This window comes from Pyxicephalus adspersus, chromosome 2 (genome assembly GCF_032062135.1).
Source record: "Pyxicephalus adspersus chromosome 2, UCB_Pads_2.0, whole genome shotgun sequence".
Classification (NCBI taxonomy): domain Eukaryota; kingdom Metazoa; phylum Chordata; class Amphibia; order Anura; family Pyxicephalidae; genus Pyxicephalus; species Pyxicephalus adspersus.
This window is the reverse complement of record NC_092859.1, coordinates 12,781,337-12,806,826: the sequence shown is the minus strand read 5'-3', so window position 1 is coordinate 12,806,826 and position 25,490 is coordinate 12,781,337. Positions and strand designations below refer to the sequence as shown.

Below are 25,490 nucleotides of genomic sequence, written 5' to 3'. Positions count from 1 at the left end.
TACTGATTGAAATTACTGTAAGCTAAAGTTGCACAAAATACATAGATACTCTACATATATGGGACTGGTCTACCTGACAAAAGATTGGTATTTCTCTCCATCTTTTCTTAGATCAACATAGTTCTCACGCAGAGCACATCCTGGTTTGGCAGGGCAAGAGACCTGACTTTTTTTTTTTCCTCTGGTGTAGTTTAGCATCACGTACAGGTCCTGGCTTTTCTTCATCCTGTGCCTGGATAATAAAAACAAAGCAGCAGTGTGATGAGCTCATCTGTGGCCCTGCTGTCTCCTACATGGAGCATGATCAGTGCAGTACATCTGATTGGCATCTTGTGCTGCCTTTTCCTGTCTCTGTCCATGGCAGGATAAAAGGGATTCAGGTACTTGTACTGATTGCAATTTAAAAACATGAATAAGGAGATAGCTGTTTTTTTTTTCTTGTTATATTTTCTCTCTGGAATTCAGCTCTAAAGAGTACCTTTTGTAATAAGAGGTTCTTCTACAGAACAAGAGAACAACACTTAACCTCTTCTGCTGCAGAATGCTATTTTGTTGCAAAGAACTCTGAATCAAACCATACGGGGAGTCTTGATTTTCTTTCTCAGTGTCACCATTACCTGACTATTGTGCCTTATGCACAAGGGTAATCCATGGTAGTGACTGCTGACCAGGCATCATTCATGTACTGAGGACTACAATCTCAAGACAATGTTTGTTCTCTCTCTATTCTGTCCACAGATTCTGCTGCTAATAGATATTGAACTATCTTATATCAACACCAACCATGAGGATTTCATTGGATTTGCTAAGTAAGTCTCCCAACTCTTGGACTCCTGTCCTTCCAAGAACATAGCCCTCTTCTGGCAACACGGTGACTGCATGGAGTTAGCTTCTATCCTGCATAATAATATTTTTGTTTTGCTTTTGCTCAGGAAATAACAAGCTAGGAAAATATCTTATTACGTAATAAAATTAGAAACACTTGCTATATAGTGGAGGTAGTGTATGTTGGATGCAACTGTCTAGATGTAAGCGGTTGCATTGTGGTCATTTGAGACCATTTTCCCTAAGGTATTGTTTCTGTAGATGTTTTAACAATCTCCTGCTTAGACAATGTGGGAATGTTTAGCTATAGAAACTATAGATGTTCAAAACTTACATTAGAAAGTTTTATCTGCCTGAAAGAATAGTCATTGCTTGAACTCCAGTAGACATTGTAAGTCAGACAAAGGTAGGTGAGTTTTAAACTGTTTGTGAAATCAATGATGACAAATTAGCTCACCCCCTAAACAAAAAAGGGTTGTCGCTTTGCTAAACTGCACGTTTTGGCTTTTTCCTCCCAAATACTTTATAAAATACAATTTGTTAAAAAAAAAACACTTCTTGGTAAGGTCTGCTAAACTGATCTTCTGGCATGCACAATAGACTTACTAGAAAGGCAAATGTACCTTTTCTAGCTGGAGTAGAACACAATCTAAAAAGCCAAAAAGCCACTGCCAGTCAATCCTAGAAATAGGATTGGGGGGTGGATTGGATTCCTGTTCTTTCAAATAGCCTGTGAGTGTCAGCACACATAGCAAGGCAAGAGCGCGCTCAGAAAGGTGGCTACTGTAGGGCTTCTTGGGACCCTTAAATGCTAACGTAGCCAAAAGAAACAGAAGTTAGGTAATGACACTAAAGCGGGCAGAGAATACAAACTTAAGGAAGTTATCACACAGTGTCAGTCTGTTTCTCAACCTTTTTAACATGGGGGAACCCCTGAAATAATCTTCAGGTAACCTCTTCTATAATTCCTATATCTACAGATCACAGTACATTAGCCTGGTGGTCAGAATGTCTCTTACATTTCTGGCCATTGAGAAGAATGTCACCATTACAGATAGCCAAAAAGGTCATTGGTATCAATAAAACTGACAGGAGAGTTGCAAAACTGCTCATTGCACCTTACGACTTCATGAAACCCTGGTGTAAGTGATCAGTTATTCTGCTATATAGCACTTTTTGGCAGAGGGTTTAATAAACAAACGGGCAGACACATGTCACCATGAGGTGTGCACAGCCTTATCTACCTTTTGAATTAACGTTTGTACATTTTGAATAGATTGCATTTTTTTGTTTCTCCTGTCATATCCACTTTTGCTGACCCTTGGATGTAATGTATTACATGAACTTAACCCCACAGGATAGTTTGTGTTTAGTACCCTTATGGTCTTTTTTTCCTTTTAGAGTAAGTGTAGAGAGCAGATATTCAGCCATGTTATTTTCACCTTCCAACGCTTGCTTCAGCTCTGTCTTGTCACCGGTTGTCTTGTTATCTCCTCCGCAGTTTGCTGTTGTCTGTCTGTCATACTCTCCCTTTGGGTAACTTCTCTCCTATGTTTTTCTTTGCACTGTCATTTATGACCCGCACTCTTTCTCTCTGCATTCTCCACGACCATCGCTCGCTCTCCCATTCTTTCACATGCCAGCTGTTATACCGAGCAGCACATCCCAGGGTGGGTATTCTGCATGTCTCCTGCTTGTGTGTGCCTGTGTACTGCCAAACTGCTCATTTCAACCTTAGCTTGTGTAACTAGTTCAGTTGTATATTCTAAATCTATATTAAAATGGAAAATACCTCACAGCTTTGTATGATTTATACCCTTTGTTTGCTGAAGGGAGCTAATCAAGTTTCCATTTTCAAACTGTTACTAAAATATGCATAATTGATTGGGCTTATTGCATAAAGCCATGTAAAATACAGTCGTCAATTGGAACCGTGTAATAAATTTAAGTCACTGTTGCCACCAGACATGTATCAGTAAAATCAGATCTCTTGATTCGCATATGCGTATCAATACCTCCCTTTATAAAAACTCATGGATTATCATTCAGGTAAGTTTTAGCCCAGTAATCCAGGGTTTGCTTTAATTTTCAGGGTTCGCTAGATTAATCCCAGTTTGAAAGCCATGAAATGGAAATGTTGACAGACACTCAGTCAGCCAAAACATTGAAATCTCACGGAAGTGAAAAGAATATATCTTTTCTTTGTCACTTGTCAGAAGTGGGATATAATATTGTAGCAAGTAAATAATTGGTTCTTGAAGGTGATGTGTTTGGAAGTTGGGAAAGAGTAAGGATCTGAGGGACTTTTTACAAGGGCTCTAAGTTTGAGTCGTTTGGGGTGTTTCTGGTTAGTACCTACCAGATGTGGTGCAAGGAAGGACCACTGGTTATCCAGCCACAGGCTTATGGGCACCCAGGGCTTAATGGGATTGGAAGGGTAGCCCAATCTGCTCCTGTCTGCTACTATAACACAAATTGCTTAGAACCCTGATACTGGCCACCAACGAAAGATGTCACACACAGCACACCGTGCATCTTACTTCTTCATTTCTCACCAGTCATAGTGCCCTTGGCGATGCCTGTTCATCGCTGAAAGTGTCTAAAATAGGCATGTGAGTGTCTGAACTAGAACATGAACCAATGGAACGAGGCAGCCTGGTCCAAAAAGTAATGTTGGCTGGGTAACTGGGGAGGAGATGACGGCGGTGCACTATGGATAAGGATGTCATGAATTTAGGAATGCTACATCCATGCCTTTAAGGGTCAAAGCTGATTTAACTGCCAAGGGGGAATTACATAATCTTAAACAGAAGGTTTAATGCTTTGGCTGATTAGTGTATATTAATAAACTGCAAATTGCCACTTGCTTCCCCGTCCTTCCTTTTACAGTAATAGTGTATTGGCTAAATATATTGGTTCAGTCCAATAGTGCTCTTGGTAATTGACCTAGTCAAGCACAACAACTCCATTTCCCTGCTTTACAAATTGTGATGAGGGTTGTGAATATTATTCAGCTCTGCTAGTAAAAAGTACAGAAGTGTTGAGGGCACAATTTTATCTTACACAAGAAAAAATAGGTTTCAAGGCTTTTCCAAGCAAAAATCATTCACTATCACAACATGTACAGGACTATAAAGGGAATAAAAGAGGGAAGACTTTAAGGGCTAGAATGGCTAGGGTTAAGGTCAAGGTTTAGGTTCCCCTATCAAGGATTGGATGCAGGGATGACTTCAGAAGCTGGGAATATGGTTAACAGATAGCATTCGGTTAACTGCTGAATCTTTATTTTTAGATTTGGAGCTTGAGTAGTGCAGAACACTAAGGTCTATTATATATTGCAAATCACCTTCTACCTACCAATCGAATTAAAAGATTTTACCAGGCATGACTGATTTCTTTATTTTCAGCCCAGAAGCAGATTTAAAAATCAGTGAAAAATTAATAAAATAAGTGCATGCCTTTAGTTGATATGGACCTTGAGTTTTTTTCTGAGTTTAACAAAACTGCCACTTTAAACCATTGTACTTTGCAGTATAGTAACCATGTCTTTGCATTTTTTTTTCCAGTGCCCAACAAAGAAGCACTCAGCTCAACAAGAAGAGGGCTGTCCCCAACCAGGTAAACTGTGCACAATGCAGGACCACCATTACTGGCCAAACCAAACTTAAGCTTGTCCTACAATAAGATGGCACAGGTGATTCCACCTCTGTGCTACAACTCGGATCACTGCACCATTTCTCAGCCTTTACCTTATTTATTAGTGTCTGAATAAAGAACTATTCTTTTGTCTTAAGAAACCATCAAGCCTTTAGCTTTCCTTCTCCTCTGCTACTGCAGATTAAATATATGAGAAAATACCATGTTTTCCTTCAGACACTTTAATAAATAAGGCTTCCAATTAGCAGCTAGCTCTGTGGGCACTTTACTCTCTCATTCCTAGCTCCTAACGAGCTGATTACCAGGCATTTGTGTTGAAATCCACATTTCACAGGTCTATGAAAGTCTTCTGGGAAGCCAACTTAGCTTGCACAAGAGGTCACAGGATACCCAGACACTGGAACCCCCACAATGCACTGCGTCTCTCACATTCTGTCCTGTCTCTGACTTTCCTACACACGTCTTCTGACGCACTCATCAAACTGTGCTGTGTTCTTTGCACAAGCATGCACGTGCATTTTTAATAATGTAAATTGGCATGTACTGATATTAATTTTTTTATTACTGACTTTTATTTTTGGTATAATGGTAATTTAAATATTAACTGTGTATTAATTGCATGTAATTTTTTTCCCCTTTCTTCTTTTTTTGCTGCTATTCCATTCTATGTTTACTCTCCACATTTCTTCATTCTCTCTCTCCATAACTCTATTATCATAAAATTCACCCTCCTTCCTGTACTGTAAACTCCCTCGTCCTCCTAATTTCGCGGCTCCTTATCCCAAACTAAGGGAGAGATCTTGGTAAGTACCTGCTGCGTGTAAGTAACCATGCTTTGGCCAAAGGTAAACCACCTTCACCCATTGGAGAAAAAGTTATACAACTATTTTATTACTTGAACCAATAAGTGTACATTTAATTATCGCACTCGGACTTGGGTTTACAGAGTACATAGCATTGTAATTGCTACAAAGAATAGCAGAGTTCAATTTTTTTTTAAAGTCGGCAGGAGGTTATTCTCTGTATACAATTCTGAAGGGGTGCTTCAATGCCAGACAGGTCTAGAACTCATGGTGAGGAGAGGTTATTTCAATTTTAAATACCCAGGCAGACTTTTCCTAAATGCCAGCTAGAACTTCTGCCACACTACTGCAAGAGTTGACTAGAGAAAAGATGATCTCCAAGGGGCCATTCAGGTCTGTGAAATACATAAAACCATTCATTGCAGTGTCATTTATGTAGATTGGCAAAACAACACCCTTGGATAGTCCATCCCATTGCACACATGTGAACTATTTGCTTCATTTAGAACTGCTGCATGTACATTAAAATTCTCAATAATGCAACACGGTTACATAAGAACTGCCACGTGGCAACATTGTGCATGGCCTGTTGATGTGTTACTCAGCATGTTTTTAGGCATGTGCAGTAATTACACTTTAGCTTTGTTGATGGTTGCTGGCTTGGAAGGGTGTAAATGCTATGGAACGTCTCCTCTGCAATCTCTTTCTCTGCTCTTCAGCCCTATTCACGCTGTACATATGTACCAATAAAACACATATAGGTGCATGAGAAGACACATCAACACCCTTACGCCTTGACACAGAGGTGGTAATGAAGCCTCCTAATTGTCGTGTCTCTAATAAAATCCCTTTTCCTTCACAATTTCTTAATGTCTGAGGATCATTTGGTGCTTTTCATTATTAATTTTAATATTATTCATACTGAATGCTGTGTCTTTCCTTTAACTCCTTTCTTAACCAAGCTTTTTCTCCTGCAATGAAATGTGTAGGCTGACACAACTACATTCTCCATATGAGATTGCTAGCTCCCTGGCTGTCATGCCTACACAGTTGTTTTGGTTCTTTGGATTACTGTCCCGGAAATAAATAATTCAGATTTTCTCCCATTTTAATTTGGCATATCCTTGTCATTGGTAGCTGGGATTTGCAGAGCTCTGTATTGCAGAGTTCCTTTAATAACAAGCTCACTTTGTTACCTTCCACTTTAGGCTTCTTACCTTTTTCTCTCCACCCCATTAGGCCATTGGAAGCAAAAAAAAAAAAAGAAATTCCTGATACCGTTGGGATTTCCTTCCTGTTTTCCCATCCAACAGCACTGATGTTTGGTCATTGCTTAGGCACCCAGTGCTGTTGTCTTTGATATGAGTACATTATCCAGCTTGCTTTGTTTCTGGTTGCATCCTGGAGTGACGGGACTATAAGACACTGCTGTGACCATTAAAGTTAACCTGTCTGCTTGGAAACGTTCTTTTCAGCTTTTAAATACCTTTATTTCCTCATCACTTTCTTACTTCATTGCTGTTGTGAGTCTTCTTTCCATGAATCCCTTTTTTTTTTTCTTGTGTTGTACTACTAATCATCTCTCTCTCTTTGTCTCCATCTCCCTGCTAAGTTTCTTTTATTCTTTGTTTCATTAATCATTGCTTTTCTGCTACTGAATGCCTTCTGTGTTACATTTTTGTTAGGGCTTTTCATATTGTCCTCCTTGCCCACTATCTTCTACTTCTCACTACGATAATCCTCTTAAACTATAATAGCTCCATAGTAAAGGGCAAAGTCCTTGTTATTGGGGTTATCTATTAATAAAGTCAAATCGGGGCACGCATGTGTTTTTGTAAGGAACGGTTAGAAAGTTTTTTGTGCTGTCAGTTTTTTTGGGGGGAAAAGGGGAATACATCTGCTATGTCCATTTCAAGCCGTTTTTAGTAATGAATAAATGAAGTAGGGAAAATTTGAATGGACCGTCATGTTATTTTAGAAGCATGTCTCATTTTGAAGAATAGGAAGTACAAGGGGAAAAAAAAGTCATTGCAAAGTTGACCGCAAATGTGTGGGCCTGGTAACAAATAAAAGGTCTAGAACATAAATGGTCTCCCAAACGAGTGTCCCTAATATCATAGGGCTAACACAAAACCATTGCAGACACATAGGGCTCTATTTATAAAACAGGGAATCGGACATTTGTATTTTGCCTTGAATCCAATGAGGATTCCCTGATCAAAGAATAAACCCTATACTAAAAGCAACTATCTTAAGTTGGCAGATAAGGGTTATTGCAGTTTTGACCCAGGGCAGGAAGTGAGAGAGAACTTCTGTTTCTGATCCTTTTGCATTTTGTTTTAGACCAATAAAAGCGTACCATTTAGCTATCCCCAAATAAAAATTTAAAACAAGCCATTTGCTTGTTGCACATTTTGTAGGCACTTGTTATGAAGCCCACCAGGAGGAGGCGCTTTTCCTCCTAAAAAAAAATGTAAAAAAAGTAATCCATTCATCATAACAAGCCTTTAATAACTTGTAATTATAATAGGTCTTGAATGAGTTCAGTCAGTTTGCCTAGGGGAATGTATTCTTAACAGCATCCCCACACAGACATTTCTGTTGAACTCCATCATGAAGTGTGGTTTTCCTTCAGTGGCTAAAGAATGGTTTGTCTTGTTGCAGAATCAAAATTCCAGATTGCTTTGAACCTGTTAAGTTTTCTGTCCTGTCCCACTCCCTGTCTTATCTCACAATCACTTGTCACAAGTTGCAAAGTGGATCGTCCGCACACGGAAGGAGGTGGCAGTGCAGAAATGAAAATGATAATCATAGGGGCAATGTCAGGGCTGAATCCTGCAGGGCATGAGTCTCTTAAAAGGATGTGGTTGTACCAGGAGGGTGATCACTACCCTCTTATACTTTTACCCCTCTTATACTTTTACCTGACTTATTAAAGGTATCCCTCTTGGCCAATGATTAAAGGTCAATGAAGTGTTAATTGACAAACGACCTTATGCTTCATTTTTCCCTTAAAAAATAGTGGAAATGTAAAGGACGTCATTTTTACTTTTTGGGATGTGAGGACGGTCATACTTTTATGTACAACCGTATGGTTCACTGACTCTGAACAAGCACGTGCTTCTGCTGTGGTCAGTGACTCACTGGTAAGGAACCACAGCTGAGGATTATGGCCCAGTTTGTATTTTCTTTTAAAAGTGCTGCAGCCCCTAATATTTCACAACCGATAGTATAAAGGAAATAACAGGCCCTGTCCATGCAGAACAAAACAATACGTTTTCTGTAATGTCCTCTCCCTGTAAGCACTTCTTTTCTTTGTTCAGCCATGCAAGGAAAATACCTGCTGCTTAGGTATGAAAGAGCATTAATCCCACTTACCTTGCTGGTATGACAGTGCTCGTGCTGTGTGATTGGCTCAGCAATGTCACATGGGGCTAGGGACACAGCCGCAGCTCTGAAAAATAAAGCCAAGGGTTTCCTTTTTCCTGGTGGCTAAAAAGAGTTGCCAGGAAGTAAAGGAAAAGGAAGTATAAGCGGTTAGCAACCCCAGTATATGACTGAACCTGTTGCTTGCTTTGCTGTTTCAACCAGCAGGTTTCCCGTATATAAATGTGGCATTTAGTTGTTCTTTGCACACTGACTTCTGGCCAGTATAGAGAATCTCCTAAAAAGAGCTGCACTTTGTGGAAGCAGACGTCTGGCATTACCCTAAGCCAAATTCAACTACATTTCTGTGATCCCTGCAGAATGGTGAACTGATTGCTGTGAATAATGTAGAGGAAATTGGTATATATGCTCCTAAAGGAGAGGCTTTTAGAAAACTATTTGATTCTAACAACTGCTTGGTTTATAGATTTGTGGGATTTTGTTTTTTGGTTTGGTTCAAGCTCCTAATAATAAATGGGACAGTTCTGTAAAGGTTTTTTAAAACTTTGTATGTCCAGGAACTATCTGTAATGCCAAGAGATTCTTTTCCTCAGGGCAGGATGATTTATGTAATATGTATATAATGGCGTAAAGGAGAATGATATAGGTCTGTACTTAATTCTTGCAATAACAGCAGCTTGACAAAGGCCTACTTTATCCTCAGTAACTCCACCATGTAAACCTATAGAAGTCTTGGATATGGAGACTTGGGCTAGGTACACACGTCAGATGATCTTCATCCGTCCATTGTCGTTCTTGGTTCCGTCCTAGCAGATCCATGAACCATCGTAATGCAAGTAAATGGGAGAGAGCACTCGTTCCCCCCTCTCCATAGACAAGAATGGTGCTCGTTTATGCATCGTTCAGTCTTTTGTCCTTGGGAAGGATCGTGAAAGACAAAAGTCTGATGTGTACGTAGCCTTAGCTGTCCTTTAGCGCCATTGTAATATCACAGCAAATAACACAAACTTATCTTAAATCTAGATTACATTTTTAATATCAGGCCTTATGAACCATAACTTGTTATGGAAATGTGGTATTTGCTACACATAGTTATCAAATAGAAAACAATGGAATGGAGAATCAAGATAGATAATATGCACATCAATAACTAATCCTCAACCCTCAACTGCAAAATGAAGAACAGATAAACAACCATATTGATTTTTAATTGTGTAAGGTCAGTGGTGAGCAGCAACCACATACAATTCACATTTCAGAAGCTTAGATTAGTTTACATGGATTTATGATGGCTGTATTTTACCAAATATCAGCCCCCCCGGGTACATAGCTTTATCATTTTGCCCATGGTTATCCTTTATTATATGAACCAAAATATTCAAATGGATTGATGGAACATTTGCGGCTTGGTAATGTGTCCTTCTCCAAACATAAAACCAGGAATAAAGACAGATCCATGGTCTTGCTGAAAGCATTCATATACTGTAATTTTCTTATCAGTATTAGAGGTCAGATAGGATGGCATAGCAGAAGAAATAAAGGGCATCCTTTTATTGTAATATATTCAACTGAGTCATAGTGGTGAAAGTACTCATTTCTAAATAAAGTTCAGCCTTATACCAGCACTAGATTACAAAGATTAACCGAAACAATAAAACTACCGATTACTTAGGTGAATAACATTCTTTTATTATCTCATTACTGTGACACCAATCAAGGGGTGCAATATGTTAGGCAGCAGTTTACAGGTGGTTCCCTAAATGTGTTGGTAGCAGAAACAGTGTGTAAGGATCTTTAACAATGGCTAGACAACTGGGTCAGTCTTCTCCAAAACAGCACATCCTGTGTAATGATCCTGGTGTGCAGTGGTTAGTAGTACCAAAAGTGTGTAAGGATCTTTAACAATGGCTAGACAACTGGGTCAGTCTTCTCCAAAACAGCACATCCTGTGTAATGATCCTGGTGTGCAGTGGTTAGTAGTACCAAAAGTAGTCCAAAGCCAAAGTAGTCCAACTGGCACCCAATTCTCATTGATGTACTAGGAATGGGATGCTAGCCTATCTGGTCTGAATCCACATATTGCTGGAAATAACACTGACAATGGTGGAAAGGTATCGCAACACACTGCATATCAGGTTGAAACTTATGGGGCTGCACAGCTATGCATGCTGACCCCTGTCCATCCCCCAAAACCATATATTGGTGTCAGAACTGGATCATAGAGCAGTGGGAGGTGATGGACTGGTCTGGTAAATCACAATGTGAATGACCAGTGCATGTCAGGGTCTGTGGATCCAGGGAATATCCAATTGTCTCATTAAATCAGGAAGGATTTTTTTACCCAGTTGAAGCCAAGGTTTTTTTTGCCTTCATCTGGATCAATTATGTCAATAGGGTTTTATATCTGGGATATGTTTATTTCCCTAGTGGTTGAACTTAATGGACTTATGCCTTTTTTTTTCAACCTAACTATGTAACTGTGCTTCATTTATTTGTGAAAGAGGTGGAAGTAAGAACCACTATGGGAGACAAGGTGAAGCTTCTTCTGCTAACACTTTGGTGCCAGATACCTTAGAACTTCTCCAGAGGCCTTGTAGAGTCCATTCATTAAAGGATCAGAGGTGTACAAACAGGTCCTACACAATAATAGGAAGGCAGTTTTATTGTTTCAGGTGATCAAAGTATATAGGTTGGTGGCTGACGCTTTTTTTTTTTTTACTATCTCATATCCCCCATGTTGTACTTTTCCCCCTCTTTCTCTCTGCAGGTGATCAGAAGAGGTTGGTTGACCATCAATAACATCAGCATCATGAAGGGAGGCTCCAAGGAATATTGGTTCGTGCTGACAGCAGAGTCCTTATCTTGGTATAAAGATGAAGAGGTAAAGTGAGACATTGTGGGAGGGCTAATAATGTTTTTTGTATTGTTTGGGTCCTATGTGGAGTATTTGTAAACTGAACTCTAGGTAAATATAAAAGACCCAAAATATTGCTGCTATGTATTTCGAAATACATCAGTCATTTATTTTTTTTTAATGTAAGCTATCTAAATACATTGATTTGACTTGAAATTGGCCCTCTTACAGTGCTAATACAGGAGAGCTGGGATTAGCAAAGTGAGAAGCAGCACAAGTAACAAGTCAGCTGTGTTAACAAGTCATACGTACATAGCAGTGTTCAACCCAGAAGAAATTGTATGCAGGTGATAGCCCTTGTACTGTGACCCAACTCATCTGTAACCACCCAAAAACGGTTGTTACTCAAAAGTGTCGGGTGGTGCGCCCGGCTAAAATGGGCTGGGGAGAACACTGACATAGAAAAGGGAGCAGAATTAGACTTAAGTGTGGTACTTCTACTCTCACTGTCCATTCACAGGTGGGACAAGACCTGTAAATGTTACTTAACCAAAACAGGGAAACAATGTGTCTCCTCCTCTGCCGGGACAAGGCAGAGCTGTGATGGACTTCCTCACCCTGTATCTGTTTTTTTTTGTCTATGTAGCTATTTTGCCTGGAGTTCAGCTTTGCTGTGTTGCATTTCCAAAGGAAGGGAACTCTTTACTCATTGTTAGTGAATGTATTTATTAAACACTTTCTATGCACAGTGAAGCAATTTGATGCCATGTTGTTCAGTGTGCATCCTGTGCTCTGTTCAAATATTGGTGAATCAGAGGGCCAAGATTCATTGTACAGCATTGGTGGCTCTAGAAGACTAGACCATGTTTTCCTGGTGTCACCAGTCTGGTGAATCTTGGCTATTGCTGTTTTTCAGTGGGGAGCTTACTAAAGAGATAAGTGGAGCCCCCATCCAACAACAGTAAAAATACTTTCTAACGTTACATTGAGTCCACTTTTATTTACACCATATTGTATAGATGGCACGCTGCCGATCAAGTATGATAGAAAAAAAAATCAAACATGGACTAGTTGCACAGAAAAAGAACAGATTTGTTTTATTAGACCACTTTTAATACATAAAAACAGAGATTTTTCTTTTTTGATTCACTTAGACAAATTTTTGTTGCATTCCAGCATTAGTTCACGCACATCTGTGTGCCATGTGTGTCCTGTTATCTCCATCGAGGTCCTGTGTGTCGGCCGTTGTCCATCCCAGTTTAACCAGTGTGTAGACTACTGTTCACTTACTGTCCAACGAACACGTAGTCTGAACACTGGGAAAACGGGGTCAGGCTCTGAATCGCAGAATCCCAGCCGGCGACGCTCAAGAAAAATTCCTCGCCACTTCCTGTGCCTCCCAGGGCTGTAGAATAGTCGTGTCTTTGTGCCCATCCAACCGCCAGATGTGCGCCTGCCTTTGTTAGATGAGTGAAATCTTCAAACTAACTTCTCTAGTAATTCGCCCCTAGCAATTTGGTGACCTTGCCGTCTGAGGCTGACCCCCCGAGGTCCTGTTAACCCTTTATTTTACTATCCATGCTGAACCCAATTTTTAAATTCTAAAAGTCTGGTTAGAAATTATAACACAGGAACTAGGTTATGAAATTTTGTTTTCTCCTGTAACAAGCAGTCTTCCAACCTTCCATTGTGAGTGATGGCAGATTGCAGCATGATCACATCGGGGTTTTTCACACCATTTTCATTTATCACACAGTGCCTTGTATCCCCCATGCACACACTTACTTAGCCTGATACGTCACAGACCACTTTTTTCCCTCCAGACACAATAGAAGGCTGAAAGACTTTTTACAGGTTTACAAAGAAACCTGAACAGTTCTTCTAGTTATCATGCTTGGCTTAACCAAAATCTGCAGAGGTGAAGGATTTTGCTAGGTACGATAGCTCTTTATCTAAGCTACTAGATTGCTTCATAAAACTAAAATCCGTCACAACCCTTCAAATTAAAATCATAGTTTATTCTGTCTTTTAAACTGGCCGCTCAGATTTTGACCTATTAACACAATGGTAACTTTATCATCAGTCTCTTATGCTATAAACCTGACAAACTTTGTTGATTGGACAGATCGGAAATCTGATTGCGTGGCCAGCATAGCTTTGATGATTCAGCAGACTCAATAGACTTTAAAAACCGCTGGAAATTAGCAAACAAATTATTTCTAAATGTTCTTAAATCATTGAAAAAAATGAACTTCTTTTAAGTTACACAGTTGAGTTGAAGAATCGCAGCTGCTGCTAGCAGTGCTGAGGTTAGAAGTAGCGGTGGCAAATCTCATGGGAGTGATGCAGAGTAGGATTACTTGCACAGCTCTGGTTCTCTATACTGGAATGGATATGCCGTCTCCTCTGAGCATGGCGAAAAGCATCCTAGAGAAGGAAACTTGGAGAAGTCCAAGTAATCCAGACAAGTAAAATTTATTGCATAACTTCCAATTTTTTCCTTTTATACAAAACAATTGTTGGGTGGACACATCGTCTCACACATGCTATAGACGGTGAATATCTTTTCTATTCCAATCAATATACTGCATTATTAGTAATCCTTAGCCTGCCCCCCATAAATAACAATTAAATTCTTTCCGGTATGTATATATTATGCAGTAAGTAGTCTGGAAGAACACTGTTCTTGCTCTCTACTTTTATACTGAGGATCACCCCGGCACCCACCCTTTCCATAGATCCCTCTTCATCCTCTAGAAGGAGGTTGATGCAGGTTACCTACCCATAAAGTGAACCCCAGCTGCGGCTCTTACCGGGCTTTCCTATATCGCTGCAGGAGTGGATGCTGAGGAGCGAGCCCAGGGATATCCAGGCTTCTGTGACGTGGCATTGAAATGCTTGCAGCCTCCAAAGCACATTTGTGGCTCTACAGGAAGTGAGAGAGGAGGGGTTAGGAGGCCGGGGGGCTCTGCATCCAACAGCCTCCATGTGGAAGCAGCATAGGCCCCAGCCAAAAGTCCTCCCAGACACTTAAACTGTTCCAGATGTTGCTTCTCTCCCCGTAACATAAGCTGCCTTCCATTAACTGTTTTCTCTACTGGCTGCTCAAAGTTGGAGCGCAAAACGCCATCATGGCAGCTAGAGGTTTTCAAAAAAGAGGGTGTGTAAAATCAATGATTTATATAGCATATAACAAAGTTTTTCTTTCTTAAAAGTTGTCTATAGCACTTTTTAGGGTTTAAAAATTGTAAAAGGAGGACCAATTGCTGCTGCATTATAAGAATTTTATTGCTAACAGAAGTGGTACCAAACTTTTTACATGGGCAAACAATGATGTGTTCTCCTCTGCCACCTGCAGGAGAAAGAAAAGAAATACATGCTGCCGCTTGACAACCTGAAGATCCGAGATGTGGAAAAGGGATTTATGTCTACCAAGCACATCTTTGCCATTTTTAACACAGAGTCAAGGTGAGCAGTCTGGGGGCCAAGTGTAAACTGCCTGTCACAAAATATCTGTGCAGGGTATTGATACGACTTATTAAACAGCTTTTTCCTCCTTTCTTGTGTATTGGTCACATTATTAGATATATAAGGATCTGCTTAAAGTTTACCCATAGCTAAAACCTTTTTTTGTTTTGGACAATGTGGAGAGGAATTCAAACCCCTAAAGCTTTACTACTCTGAGGTTCCCTCCTGGAGATTAGGTTCCATCATAGAGAAACCATGGATATGGTTTAAAAAAATCTGAAGTTTTCATTCACATCTTTTTTGTTTTGTCATTGCAGGAATGTGTACAAGGATCTACGTCAAATAGAACTTGCTTGTGAATCTCAAGAGGACGTAGATAGCTGGAAGGCCTCGTTCCTTCGAGCGGGAGTGTACCCTGAAAAAGACCAGGTAGTAATGCACTAGTCTTGCTGTACTTACTGACTCTGCCTATTCTGTGTAGGGGCAGGCAGTAGGTAAGAAAAGTAAGTGACACAGACATTGGTTAGTAGAGCCAGCTTTGCTACTTCTATTATTTCTATTCATTACACAAGCAAAGCTCAAGTTGTTTCCATAATGAACACCCATTGCTAAAATTATTTAATAATAAAAATGTGGCTTTCTCTGTTGAATAACGCTTGGTAAAGGTTAAAGTGGAACTTGTGCTTTAAAACGAGTCTTGCTCGTTGCTGCTGCACTGTGACTGGTGCAGGAACATCTGGAGGACAATAGTAGTCCCTTCTAAAACATTCTAGGCTTTGTTACCCCTGTAGAACGTATATTGGGGTAACTTGATTTATATCCTAGATCACCCTAACATTTCCCTCATTGATGTTTCTTGGCCTTAAGATAGCATGGGCAAAACATTAAAAATACCTGGCTACTATTGTTTAGGTCCCAATTTTTCTTCTATAACAGCTCCGACCTATCAAGGCATGCACTCCAAAGTTTTAAAGAGGTGTTTTGTGGTGTCTGGCACCGAGACATTAGCAGAACATACTTTAAATGACATGGCCCCCTCCATTCACATGATTTGTAAAAAGGAAAAAAAATTTTTTTTAAGTCAGGTTCAAATCTGATTTTGCACTTTTAGTATTGGAAAGGGGTCAGCAATAGCACTCCGAGTAGTATGAACCTAAACAGTCCTATATGCATCATGCGGACACCTTTTTCTAATGCCCAGCATTGTTTTTGCAGCCTACAGTAGCACTAACAGTCACACTTTCCTTCCCACCTGCTCACGCCCAACTAGTAGGTACTAACCACAGCATATTGAGAACCCCACGGCAGCTGCCATTTTTGGAGATGTTCATCCAGTCATAATATGGCCATTGTTCAAGTCACTCTGGGTCTTAGGTCATGGGTGGGGGATATTTTAGGCAGAAACCATGGACAAGGACATGGTTTCTACTTTATATATCCCACCTATTTTAAGGTACCATTGTAACATACCATGTTTTTTTTTATTCAGTTCACCAGCTGTCGGTTAATGTTTTGGCTTTTTTGAGATTTTTTTTTTTTGCCCTTCAGACAGAAAATGAAGATGACGTACAAGAGAACACCTTCTCCATGGATCCCCAGCTGGAGAGACAAGTGGAAACCATTCGAAATTTGGTGGACTCTTACATGGGAATCGTCAACAAGTCCATCCGTGACCTCATGCCAAAGACCATAATGCACCTCATGATCAATAATGTAAGCAGACCATCAATATATAGAATAGGGAATATTATCCTGATGTTTTCCTGGGGAGAAATGTACAGTCTGGTTGTTTTCCCCTATGTTTCTGTGGGTTTACTGCAGGCATATGTGTTTAGGTGGATTAAACCTCTAGGTGGGAGGAATAAACCTCTAGGTGGGAGGAATTTTCTCATTGAGAGTCCTTTAAACATGAAGGGGCTACATTAACACAAGGTGCCTTAAAGAACGTTGATTATTGCATGAGCTGAGGTTTCCACAAGGTGTCTGTGTAGCATGCCAGCAGAACAGTTCCCATGAACATAACATGTTGTTAGATATCAAGTTTCTAATTCTATAGAACAGATGGTGACATCAAGGCAGTCTGTATATAGAGAGTATAGCTAGCCCACCCCATCAGGGAAATTTTTTCATAACTTTAGTCCATATCATCAGGTGGCACCAATTAGCAATGATTGATGGGATTAGTTTTTCTGCCTGTGTTCTTAATAGCCGAATGATAATACCACAAACTTTACTTTTACTGTCACTTGGAATTGTTTTTTTTTTTTACTAATTATTTTAGTAGTTGATGTGTATTCTGTAGTTTTGTGTAGCTTCGTATGCAGCCGCTGTTATTTCTGCTATGTCGTATAGTTGGGTATTGCTACGTTAGACCTAGTCCACAGAAAACATGCATCAAATATGGAAGCTGACAAATCTTCATTGGAACTCTTAGATACCAACATTTCCAATCCGCCAGCCATTCTTTTTCCTCCATCAAATTCCCTATTCAGCTTTGCTGCTCTCACAATGTGCTAAAATACCTTTGACAAGATAGAGGCGACAGACAAATACATAGTTCAAGTACATTTGTGAACCTATTCTCCTGCCTGGTCGTATCTAACTTGGATCAGCTAGTCTTGTTAATCTTGCATCTGCCACACAGTTTCACAGCTTCCTCTCTGCCTCCAGCCAACAATATTGGTTTATTTGTTAGCATACTCACAACACAGATTTCATTTCTCGGTGTACAAACCAATCACACAAAAAGCCATAATAATAGAGCCCACAGGCTTTGCGGTTGGGTGTTTTAACTCTTTAAAGAGTTAAACATATTTTAACTTTCTGTTTTCACAGGCGAAAGACTTCATTCACTCAGAGTTGCTGGCTTTTCTCTACTCCTCCACCGACCAGAACAGTTTGATGGAGGAGTCTGCAGACCAGGCTCAGAGACGAGATGAAATGCTCAGGATGTACCATGCACTGAAGGAGGCTTTGCACATTATCGGGGATATTACCACTAGCACCATCACCACCCCTGTCCCTCCTCCAGTGGACGACACCTGGCTGCAGAATTCCAGCGGCGGACATAGGTTGGTACTCCGCTGTCTAGTGGTATGTGTCTAAATGCTTGTTCACTTTCCTTATAAGTTATATGAAAACTTTTTTATTATTATTTTTTTAGCCCGAATGTGCAGAGAAGGCCAGTCTCCAACATCTTGCCCCCCAGCCGTCCTCCTGCAGTCCGGGGCCCTACCCCAGGGCCCCCTCTCATACCTGTGCCAGCTGGAGGTTCTGTTTACCCTCCTATTCCTTCCCGCCCTGGCCCAGCGGGGCCATTCTCTGCTGCTAACAATGACCCTTTCGCCGCCCCTCCACAGATCCCATCCCGGCCAGCTCGTATACCACCAGGTGTACCCCCCGGTGTGCCCAGGTATGAACCACCATCTGTTGCATGTTGCTCTGCTTGGTATCGGTGCATGATGAGCTTTAATTATTACTACTTCAATTATGGTCATATCCTCAATAGTTGTGGGCATCTGTAGATGAATGATCTGCACAAAAAGAAACTAAAAAGTTATGATTTCTGACAGCCAACAAAGTCAATTGATTGTGGAACTAAACTTAGAAAAATAAGAAATTACAAGCAGACAGGTTGTTTTGCAGTTAGACAAGAGGAGAGGGCAGGTGAGTGTAAAAACAAAAATGACAAACATGCAGGTAAGTTTATTTTATTGCAGTAAGGGATATCATCTGTCCTTTCTGCAAAGGAGAATTTTTCAGCTTGCATTTATTTTTTGACCTTTAGTTACACTTTAATCCATTGCCATCTCTCCAGGTCAAACATTTCAGTGTACCTGTCCTTCAAATTCAATGGCCTAATTAGCTGCCATATTGGACCCCATATGTAATTATTATTCGTATTATTATTATTAATAAACAGGATTTATATAGAGCTAACATATTACACAGCGCTGTAGTTCTATAAAAGGAGTGTTTGTGTTGCATGAGTGGACCAGTCAGAGCTTTGCTTTCAATATTTATCCTGCACTAAAAGCATGGGATGTGGTTGTTCTGTGGATTTTCTTATTCATAGATATATTAATTGGGGCCTATATTGTGCAGATCCTCCGTCTGCAGAGATAATCATCCACAGGTTTTTTTTTTTTTTATTTTAAAGAAGGTCCACAGCCTCCACAGTCTGATTCGGACTTTCAGGCTTCTATTGCCTGTGGAAATTGAAGGTTTCAATCTGGTGGCTGTGGACAAGGTAGATAGTTTTATAAATGACGTTAGCTGATTTTAAAATGATAGTATTGCAATGGCTGAAAAATCTGAGTATTGTTTTTAACGTTGAAAAAGCTCTTTTGATTATAACTAATAGCAAAAATTCTAACAGGAATGAGCATGATGAATAACACGACTTATGACTCTGGGAAACAATGATGCTACTGTGGGACCTTTTTTTAAATGTGGCTCCCACTCATGACTTCATTTCAATGCCTTTTTAAAACCGTTGTTTCTCTCGCCTTTTTTTTCCTTTTTGCAGCCGGAGACCACCCGCCGCCCCAAACCGGCCCACCATAATCCGACCTGCAGAGCCTTCCTTACTAGACTAAGCATCAGGACGGGCTTCAGGGGCTTAAGCGAGACATAAAGGCTCTGTCGGAAAGAGGGATTATACGCTGGGTGTCCGTCTCCGTTATCAAAGACGCCGTGCCCGCCCAGCCGTGTAATCTGCCCGTGTTGTTGTTGACCAGTCCTATAGAAATAGACTTTCTCATGAAATCCATTAGATCGATAAAACTTTGAATTATTGGTGATTATTATTCTTACGCTGCAGTATATTTCTGAACTGGAACCTAAAGCGAGAGAAAGGAAGGCGCCATTTTGTTTTTTACCCCAGAAATTTTCCTGCCTTACAAAATGGTCGCCTTCCCTTGGAATATAAGCAAACTAAATTACTCCCAGACACAAAATTGCTAATGCTTTTCCTGAAAGATGTAAAAAGCTGACCTCTACTCTTTTCTATTGGCGTGGCCACCTGCCTAAATTCACAGATACAAAATGGAAGCTAAATGTCCCCCTTGATATTGATTATTTGGAATGGATTAACTGAGCCCTAAAGTCTATTTCTATCACTGTAGCTTTCGGTCTGAATTATAGCAGATGAGAAGAAATACAGGGGATAATTCTGTATCAAGTCGAGGGGGAAAAAACCTGTTTGATGGAAGATATGCTAGCGTGACATCAAGCATGTGTAATATACAGACGTCCAGTCTGTGCTGGATTCCTGGCCCCTCCCTATTTAACCGTTGGAGTATTAAGCCATTTCCGCATATTCCACATGTAGAAATGACTTCTTTATGTCCTAATAAAAAAAAAAAATGTACAGCTTTTGGACCTTCGAGATAAAATTAGCATTAATTTTCATATATATTTAACATTCTATAAAACCTATATCCTGTGAGATTTTTTTCCCCTACCTAATTAGTTTGGATTTAAATCAGTGCCTTTTATGCTCATGGGTGGGGGTAGAGGATTGCGGGGTTGTGTGAATGGAGAAAATCAGCATGATATGGAACACCCCGAGTACACGTTGTAAAAATCCAGACAAACTGCACAAACCTGCTACAGGAAATACTGGAAGAAAGATAATATCAGTGATACTTTGATCTGAGATCTACTCCAGCAAGTTGAAAGCTTTATTGCCGTGATAGCTGGCAAGGTCAGTGACATTTTTTAGAGTTTAGCTTCATAATTGGAGGAACAGCCACACTAGAATAACCAAAGATGTTACAACTCCATGGTATCAATGGATTCTCAGTTTCAGGATAGACATAGGACAGCTGCTTTTGCTGACTTGCTTTTAAAGGTGCAGAATCTCAGGATTTACTTTCGTGGAACAAGACTGTCCATCGTCATGTTGGTGTGCACCTTCAAACACAAGTCAGTAATAGCAGCTGTTAGATAGTAGTTATTTTTATGCCAGGCTCCTAATAAAATGGGCCTATGGGAAATGTAGACATGGTGAGAGACTGGAGACGTTAATGAAGATTTCACTATTACCCCTTTACAAATCAATTCTCCATTCACTGGAAATCAGAAGACCATTACCTGCAGTCTGGTAATTTAAAGAATAGAGGAAGGTTACTTTATTCTTGGCTTTCTCTAAAGGGTCTATCACTGCTCCTTGGTTTCCAGGTCCAATCGCCTGCTACATACATCATCAGGTATTTCATTTATTTTACATTACATAGTGTGCAGCAATAGTAGAGTAGAGGCAGCTCTCCAATGTTATACCACTGGAGATATACGAAACCAGTAAATGGTTCTGCTCACAAGTATTCACACATCCGCCTATCCTTTACCCTTACCCTTCCAAGAACAAAAAACAAAAGGTACTTTTTACAGCGATGTAGTAGAACATGGCGCTCCTTGTCTCTAAACTGTGAAATACGTGCTAGCCATTCTGTATGCAGAGGTTTGCTGTAACTGGGTCTGCAAAGCTGAGACCGCTGCAATGTTGTGGTTCATGAATGAGCTAGTTCAATACCCCAATCAGGAAGTGTTGGAAAATGTTCTATAAATCAGAATTTACAGCTACAACCAGTGTAGTTCATAATACATAATAAATGCAATTCCTGGAATCAGTCTTCTTTCTTCATGATACTGAGAATATTTCAAGTACTTTAGAAGTACTGGTTGTAACAATTAGGAAATATATATTTCACCTTAGTATCCCTTATTAAAACAAATTCCACTAGTGAGCTTTACTTTATTTGCTCCCTTTTTTTTAAATTATGCTAGTTTTGTTATTCCTTGAATAAAGGGAAAAAAGTACTCTTCTGAACTTTATTACCAATCAGCGTTATTAATTTTCCTCCATCTCTGTATGGCCTAATCGAGAGCAAGCAGCTAGAGTGGACATGTTGGAAGCATACAAGTGGCATAGTGAAAATAATTTAAAAAAAAATCAATGCAGGCCCAACTATATAGGTTTGGTAACCTGCATTACATAACTAGAAATATCCCTATAGTTTAATGTCTATACCAAATGCTGCAAATACAACTAAGGACCCTGATGATCTGGCGGAACTCCAGTTAGGTCCTTTATTACTGTAGTGAGCTGACAACTCAGCTGCATTATTATTGCAGGTATTAACCCTTCCCAGTTATTCTGCTATGACTACAGAACCTCCCCAAAACATAAGGGTGTATGACACTGCAGCAGGAGGAAGGGTCTAGCCAAGGACTAGATTTATAATCATTTTGTGGCTGAGACCTGGTTACTTTGAAATGATCCCTGGTTATGGGCTAAATACAGTTTGCATTCATATTCCTGAACTTTTCTGCTTGCCAAAATATCTGAAGTTTTGATTGGCCAGTGACTTCTGCCATGCTGCATTGCCAAGTCCATGACTCCATTTTCTGGTTCAGCTTTACAATATCCTGTATCACCAGCTTACCTGATGGGCAACAAATCATCATCATTGCTAAATCAATGACCAGTGTGTATGTAGATGACACAAGAAGCTGCAGAGCTGTAACAGGAAATGTTGGGTGCCATCTGCCTGGGTGGGTATTGTGGCAAGCAAGTATAATGCCTGGCTCCACTATACTGCCGATTTTAAGTGGTGAAAGAGTTCAATTATATGTAATTGCAACTGTGTATTTAGCTGTAATCCTAGAGTTCACCGGAGTCATTTATCTGATAAGTGAAACAATTAGGGTAAATTATGGCAAGACGAGAGGTCACAGCAAAAGTCTGATATGTACGGCAGTCCCCCAGCATGGATGTTAAACGACAGATCGGGAACAACCGTTGTGCATTTCAATAATGAAGAGCACAACAGGGTGCAGTTCACTTTTTCCCCTCCCCTGTCCACAGAACAGGCACTATGTGTACAGTGCTCGTTAGTTCATCTTGTCGTCGCAGGAAATGATCACTTCCTATGACAATTATCCCACGTGTGTAGATAGCATATTTGCATTGCTTCAAAGCCCCCCCTCAAGTTTAGACTTGAACAAAGACTGCATATGGTGAGTTTGGTGTAGCACAGTTCTTTTCTAAGCTCTTTATATATGTCTATTCACCTTCAAGCTGTGATCGACTCAATAAAAAATCAGCAGGTGGCATACTCCATGCAGTCTTTACGCACAATATTAGCATTGGATATAAGGTTGTCTGCGTCTCCTCCAACCATTTTAAAAACCTTAGGCCTCAATAAACTTCCTAAAAAAAAAGCAAACCGTGCTTTAAATCTTGCAAAAACAAAGCATAACCATTTGCCTGAACCTAACACCCACTAAGCTCTTTTTTTGTACCCCTGAGCCTTTAAGAATGCAATGACAGGACCTCTTTGTAGGAAAGCGGGCAAGACTCCAGAGCCGTACATTTGACACAACCTACATAATGCTGACTGTGATCTCAAGTAGCCTGTGCAGGTGCAGTTTGTAGAATTATTATCCTGTATACTTAATGAGTTTGCTGCCGTGCGTAGGCTGTGTACCTGTCTGATAGCCATTTTGTTTTCTAAGCAAAGAATGGATCTCCTCATTCTATCCAGATATTGCATGCTTATGGTTATATGATAGGCTTTGTATTGGTAATAAAAATGCTCTGCCATTTTTAATGTGACAGGTACACTATGGGGGTGGAACAAGGGCTGTTGTTCATGTAAAGCCTGATGGGCAGAAACACATTGGCCTCTGTACATGCACCTTGTGGTATCACTAAACCCCTGTGCACCTCATAAGTTCCCTTATAATTCATTTTCCAGGGAGTAGTTACATTTGCAGCTCAGAGAATAATGTCTGCAGCAGTAAGCAGGTCATCTATATTGTCTTGTCGGCCCCTGTACCTACATAGCAAAACAGGAGCTTGATTGGCTTAAAGAGGCTGCATACTGTAGGATTGTGCAGGCAGACTATATTTTTGAGCATTCAGAGATTTTAGGAAATGTTTGCTGGGGAAGAGGACACCCTGGGTGCACAAAAGAAGCTTTGGGCATGTTTACATGGTAGTTGAATTGAAATAACGATAGCCCAGAGTGCATATGCATTTTTAAAAACAAAAATGACCAGATGAGAATCACCTTTATTCAACATCTGTCATCTTATAATTAAAACTGCATGTAAAAAAAGCAGGAGCAGTTACCCTACGCCAACAACCCATGTGCCACCCACCCTGTCACAACGGACATAATAGCAAAACATACCTTTATAACGCACGGCAGCATTCTCTGGGGACGTTCCAATCATGAGTGTTTTCGGAGAGGTTTGATATTGGACAATACATTGTGGACTTGTGTGACTCTTCTTTGTATAGATTCTAAGCAGCAACTGGTTTGTTACTACCGAGAAAAACTGTGTATAATGACCTCCCCTGTTCTGTACCTTATTAATAAACTAAAATAAAGGGAACTTTATCCTTCTGGTGGCTGGTCATTTCACTTCTGGGTGTCTGACTTCATTAACTTGTTCTGCTCATTCAGGAACTGTGATTTCTCTATATTGCATATTATTAGTTGTCTCTGTATTTCCTGCTGGATATAACCAACCCCTGCAGATTCTCCCTAATATCTATATACCTTGCTAATATTACTCCTTATCCCCTCCTAGTCACCCCAATAGCTCCTCCTGTTACCCTCCTATTATAATCCCTGTCTATAACCCCTCCAATTACTCCCTATAACGCTTTATTATAACTCCTATTATATAATCACTTTTCCTAGATACCTTATACACACTCTCCTTTCTCATTTGGAACCTGTTCTTCCATCACTGACATCTTCTGAAAATGCTGGCTGTTCTTGAATGGTGACTTTATTTTTTTCCCTGAGCTGTAATAAGCATGCAAATCAGGATTGACTTGTAAAAGAGGTAGCCAGGAATTTTCAGGAGGTCAGCAGCCTCTATACTCCTATAAGCAGGGTTTCCATTTATGCTTCCACCTTTTGTATGAACTTTTGTATTGGATTTGTATTTCATCCACAGCCTATTCAGGCAAAGGAAAGATTATCCAATGTAGCTGAAGGTAGCAGCATTGTTGTTGGCTACAGCTAGAACTCTGAGGTCTTATACAGAATTGCCTGACAAATGTGCTTTTTATTCCTGGTAATTTGTATCTGGCTGCAAAGTTGTTGTAACTTATTACAATGCTTTATATACAGCTACAGCTCACAGGTGTACCATTGTCATTGATGGATTGGGAGGCTCGAGTAGCTCCTGCAGCAAGCAATCCTATACTTAGCCTCAGAATCTGCAAAAAGGCTCTCACTGGCAGAGAATGGATTTGTTTTGAAGTAGAAATTTCACCAACTGCAAGTTAGCTTTTTCTAGCAGTAAAAACACTTATGAAAGTTATTGTGTTGCTGCAAGAGATTTTTCATACCCACTTCAGCTTCTCTGGTAGCAATGTATCTGGCTGTCGCAGTATAATGCACCATAAGAATTAAATTAAGAATTAAAATTAAATTAAAATTAAGAATTTAAAGGCAGATGCTTTGCACAGA

The 25,490-nt window shown here is 40.1% G+C and overlaps 1 protein-coding gene across 1 annotated transcript in view; it reads left to right on the top strand.

Annotated features, from left to right (window-relative positions):
- The window catches only part of DNM2 (dynamin 2), a 60,618-nt gene extending 36,209 nt beyond the window's left edge, over nucleotides 1–24,409 (top strand). Inside the window, exons 12-21 of the mRNA XM_072398901.1 lie at nucleotides 739–809; nucleotides 4,392–4,443; nucleotides 5,274–5,285; nucleotides 11,440–11,553; nucleotides 14,885–14,994; nucleotides 15,312–15,423; nucleotides 16,543–16,707; nucleotides 17,830–18,065; nucleotides 18,158–18,406; nucleotides 19,523–24,409. Coding sequence (XP_072255002.1) covers nucleotides 739–809; nucleotides 4,392–4,443; nucleotides 5,274–5,285; nucleotides 11,440–11,553; nucleotides 14,885–14,994; nucleotides 15,312–15,423; nucleotides 16,543–16,707; nucleotides 17,830–18,065; nucleotides 18,158–18,406; nucleotides 19,523–19,592 — 1,191 coding nt within the window. The 3' untranslated portion in view covers nucleotides 19,593–24,409. The remainder of the gene's footprint in view (nucleotides 1–738; nucleotides 810–4,391; nucleotides 4,444–5,273; nucleotides 5,286–11,439; nucleotides 11,554–14,884; nucleotides 14,995–15,311; nucleotides 15,424–16,542; nucleotides 16,708–17,829; nucleotides 18,066–18,157; nucleotides 18,407–19,522) is intronic.
- The last annotated feature ends 1,081 nt before the right edge of the window (nucleotides 24,410–25,490 follow it).